We start from the raw sequence: 4,175 nt of genomic DNA on the forward strand, positions 1-4,175 counted from the left end.
TGACATACTTTGGACATGTTGTAAAGAGAGACAGGTCCTTGGAGAGGAACATCATGCTTGGGTGGGTGGAGGAACAGCGCAGGAGGGGAAGACCCTCTATGAGGTGGATTGATTCAGTGACTGGGGTAATCGGGATGGGTGTGTCAGAGGCAGTGCAATTGGCACAGGATAGAGCACGGTTTAGGGCTGTTGTACATAGGGTCGCTATGAGTTGCAAACGACTCGACGACACATAGCAACAATAATAATAAAAATTTTTAAAACTTTTGTTGATCAAAAGACTTTATTTAGAAAGTGAAAAGACAACTTACCGGACTAAGAGAATATCTTGGAAACCACATATCTGGTAATCTAATAACTAAAATATATGTAAAACTGACAATTTAACAATAAAACAATAACCCTATATAGACATGCAAAGTACTTGAGTAGATATTTTACCAAAGAAGGCATTCAGAAGATCACCAAACATGTGAAATGATGCTCAGTGAATAGCTATCTAAGAATTGTACACCAAAACTCAAATGAGATACCTTTTCCTTCTCACTAGTATTGCTACGGAGGAAAAAGAAAAAAAAGCAAAACACCAGAAAAACATCAAATGTTGGAGAAGATACAGGGAAATAAAAACTTTTATCTACTGAAGATAGTAATTTAAAATGGTACAGCCATTATCGAAAGCAGTGTGGCACTTTCTGGAAAAAAAAAAAATAAAATAAAACTACCATATGACCCAGCAATATACCTGAAAGACTTGGAAGACTCAGTTCAATTGCAGGACTATTCATTAATAGCCAAAATGTAGAAACTAACAACCATAGCCTCTCCTTCCTTGAAATAAGATTGAATGATGATTGAATACTGTTACATGATACTTTGATCAAAGATTCTATAGCAGAATACTAATCAAAAGAGAGAGAATGCAGAAATTCTAGTTCTCTTGGAATCCAGACTATCTGAAGCCAAGGATGATGGGTGAAATTATTGCCTTCCGATCATGTTTAAACCTTCAATCAAAAATATCCCCTCAATCATTCTTAAAGCCAAACAATAATTTAGATTAACTAGTAAAGAAACTCTTTTCAGCCTTGTGCTTTTTTCCCCTATTAATTTATGGAATCAAAGTTATGACAGTGACACAAAGATTAGGTAGGAAATTTAGGAGCCAGGGAATTCATGGAGGAGGAATCATTTGGAAAAAGAGAATGAGAATGATTACATAGCTGGAAGAGTGTGGGAACTGTTGAATTGGAGTATGTACTCATGAACGTGGTGTTGTGTGTTTTCCAGTTGGAATCAACCCATAGTTGACCCTTAGCAAGTTGTAAATTGTGCCAGAAGAGACTGCCCATCTTTCTACCAGGAAGCAGCTGGTGGATTTGAACCACCTCCTGTCTCTAGATAGGCAACACAACTCCTTACCACTAGGACACTAGTGCTGATGTGTATCCTCTCAATGGATCAACAATAACAAAAATAAAGTATTATTAAAATGAGGAGGAGTAAAGAAAGAATAGAGATTCCCTAGTTGTAGATTGAGGATAGGAAATATTTTGGCTTTTTCCTGCCTTTCACCATCTTCAATTCAGGAAACTCTTAGAAATACGTGAGTACTTTCAAACTTGCATTTATGTGCACCCTAAGTTGAAGTAAGCTAAGAGAAGTACCATGTGCTGATATGTTGCTAAGCACACCTGGAGCATGTTATGACTGTATCTGAACATACAGGCAATCCTATGAGAGAACAAACAAATAGATAAAAGAAAGTGGCCTTAAGAAAAAGGGAGGAAGGCAAAAACAGTAACGAAGAAAAGCTCACGTAAAAATCTTTTTTATGCAGATTGGCATTTTTAGCTTTGTCAGCGTATACATTTAATATAGAAAATGATTAATTATGCCTCTAAAAGAGAGAAATGCACCTCATAGGTAACTGGATTGTAACTTGCAAAAAATCCCAATCTATTCTATGTGTCTGAAATGTTGGTATGTGGATTCCTTAACTTTCTAAATCTTTTGCTTCTCTTAGAAGCAAAACACTCTTAATGCTTTCTCTTAAAACTCTTTAGTGAGGGGGCTCTGGTGGCCTAGTGGCATGAAGCTGCACTGTAATCCCAGAGGTGCGTGGTACGAATCCACCAGATGCTCTGTTGGAGAAGGAGGGACAATCTCTTCCTGAACCAGTCAGACCTGATTTGATGGTATACACACAGAAATAATAAAACGTTTGTGCGGGGAGAAGGGTGCAACAATGAATGAATGGAATTCCAGAATCTCTGTAGGTGTTCATTGAAATGAAAAATAAACAAACTAAATTAAGATAAAAAAAAAACCCCAAAACCAAAACTCTTTAGTGGTGTTTGAAAACAGCTATTAATAACTGTCATCTATATGTCCTCTAATAAGATACATTAACAGTGGCTAAAATGAAGAGAATGAAAGAACCAGTCAAAAGCATATTTTCCCAGTGACTTGTCCTGCACATGGACAAAGATTATTGAAACACAAGTTTTATCAGAGGGCTTTAACCTTCTGCATATAAGTGATAACATTTAGGAAGCACAAGCAGCGGATCAAAAGTTTCCAGAAGGAGCTTTACTTCACTGTACAGTGGTTAACATAGTGCTAGTGTAAACAAATTTTTCCTGCCTTGCTTCTTCTACAAACACTGTCCCAGATTTTAAAAGACAGTCTTTGTGCATCTTTGAAGATTTTCCCCTGCAAACTCACTGTAATATAAATGTCTTTTAAATTGTGAAAGTGATCTTCAGTCTTCTTGTTCCACAAATAGTCCATAGAGCACAGGCATTTCTAATAGGAACAACCTTGACAAAGATAACGCTTTTTGAGTCTCACCAACAGAAACTGTTACTCCAGCTTGACTTTACCAAGTTCTAGTACCTATAATTTTATAGGCAGTACCAGAAAGAATTATCACTAGCTTTTGGCAGACTTGCCCTAAGGGGAGGGGGAAGGTGTTGCCAAGGAGAGAGGGAAGGAGATAAGCTTTCATCTTGATGGAGTCAGAGTGAGTTTGCAGAATGAGAGGAGACTGACCTTGACTTCTTAACACAGATATTTATAATCTCGAAGGAGTGGGTACAGAGTGGGGGAGGGTATCAGAATAATAAATGGATGTACCCTTTAACTGACTGAAATAAACATTTTATATCTAAATTATTTGCTAAGTTCCTTGGGTGGCATTTCATCAAAATTCTTGATCTGTTTCTCCTGTTTTTTCCTCTTGTCTGTTTTTTTTCTCTTCTGGTAAAGAATTTGTCTTCATGCAGATTTTATGAAACCCCTTTCATTCCTGCTTTTACAGGAAGGAGAAGCAGATGGGGCATTAAAAGAAATCAAGAATAGCCCTGGTCCCACAAGAAATGACTCCATTGAGAGGTATGCAAAGAAGGATTAGCAGACCAGCAGAAGGGATGATCTTCTTGTGGCTGGAAGATTAAACTTGTACTGAAAAAGTCAAATTTTACTAATTTATACTAGAAATTCTCAAGACTGTTAGGTTTGGGTGTTATTTAGTGTCATGGCTCAAATTGGCAAAGAGGGAAAATGACATTGGTACCTTTTTAGGTTACATGATGCTCACCACTCTGTTACAAATGTGAAAAGTGAAACCATCCTTCTTCAATTTAAAAATTCATATACATTGTTCTGTGATGCTGGCTGCCATCTCCACAATGTCTTAGCACTCTCCCCATTTCTACCCTCGGTTCCCATTTTTATTTGCCCAAGATTCCCTGCCCCTTCCTACTGTCTCGGTTTGGGGGCATGTTTAAGTCTTTTATAGTTTTTCTCAGGAATACATTCCTTACAAGTATTATTGCTTATTTTATAGGCTAATCTAGAATTTGCCTAATGACTGGTTACCTCCAGGAGTAGCTTCAGTAGAAGGATGACTTAGAACTGTAGTATTAATGATTAGCCCTTTCTCTGTCAGATCAGTAAGTCTGGTCTTTCTTGGAATTTTGAAACTTTGTTTCTTTTTCTTCTTCTAAATGAGCCCACAATAAGGGATTTATCTTTAACTGCTCCACAAATTGCTGTCTGTCAGATACTCCTCTAAATCTGAACATTCAGATCAAGACAGACTAGGAAGAAGGATTGGCCACCCACTTCTGAAATAGCAGGCCTCTGAAAACCCTATGCACAACAGAACACAC

General features: G+C 37.4%; 1 protein-coding gene across 1 annotated transcript in view; it reads left to right on the forward strand.

Moving 5' to 3' along the window:
• The window catches only part of OPTN (optineurin), a 64,664-nt gene that overhangs the window by 20,094 nt on the left and 40,395 nt on the right, over positions 1–4,175 (forward strand). The window contains exon 4 of the mRNA XM_006894270.1: positions 3,323–3,396. Within this exon, the coding sequence (XP_006894332.1) occupies positions 3,323–3,396 (74 nt within the window). The remainder of the gene's footprint in view (positions 1–3,322; positions 3,397–4,175) is intronic.

This window comes from Elephantulus edwardii, unplaced genomic scaffold (assembly GCF_000299155.1).
Source record: "Elephantulus edwardii isolate Elephantulus edwardi_28Jun2011 unplaced genomic scaffold, EleEdw1.0 scaffold00139, whole genome shotgun sequence".
Taxonomy (NCBI): Eukaryota; Metazoa; Chordata; class Mammalia; order Macroscelidea; family Macroscelididae; genus Elephantulus; species Elephantulus edwardii.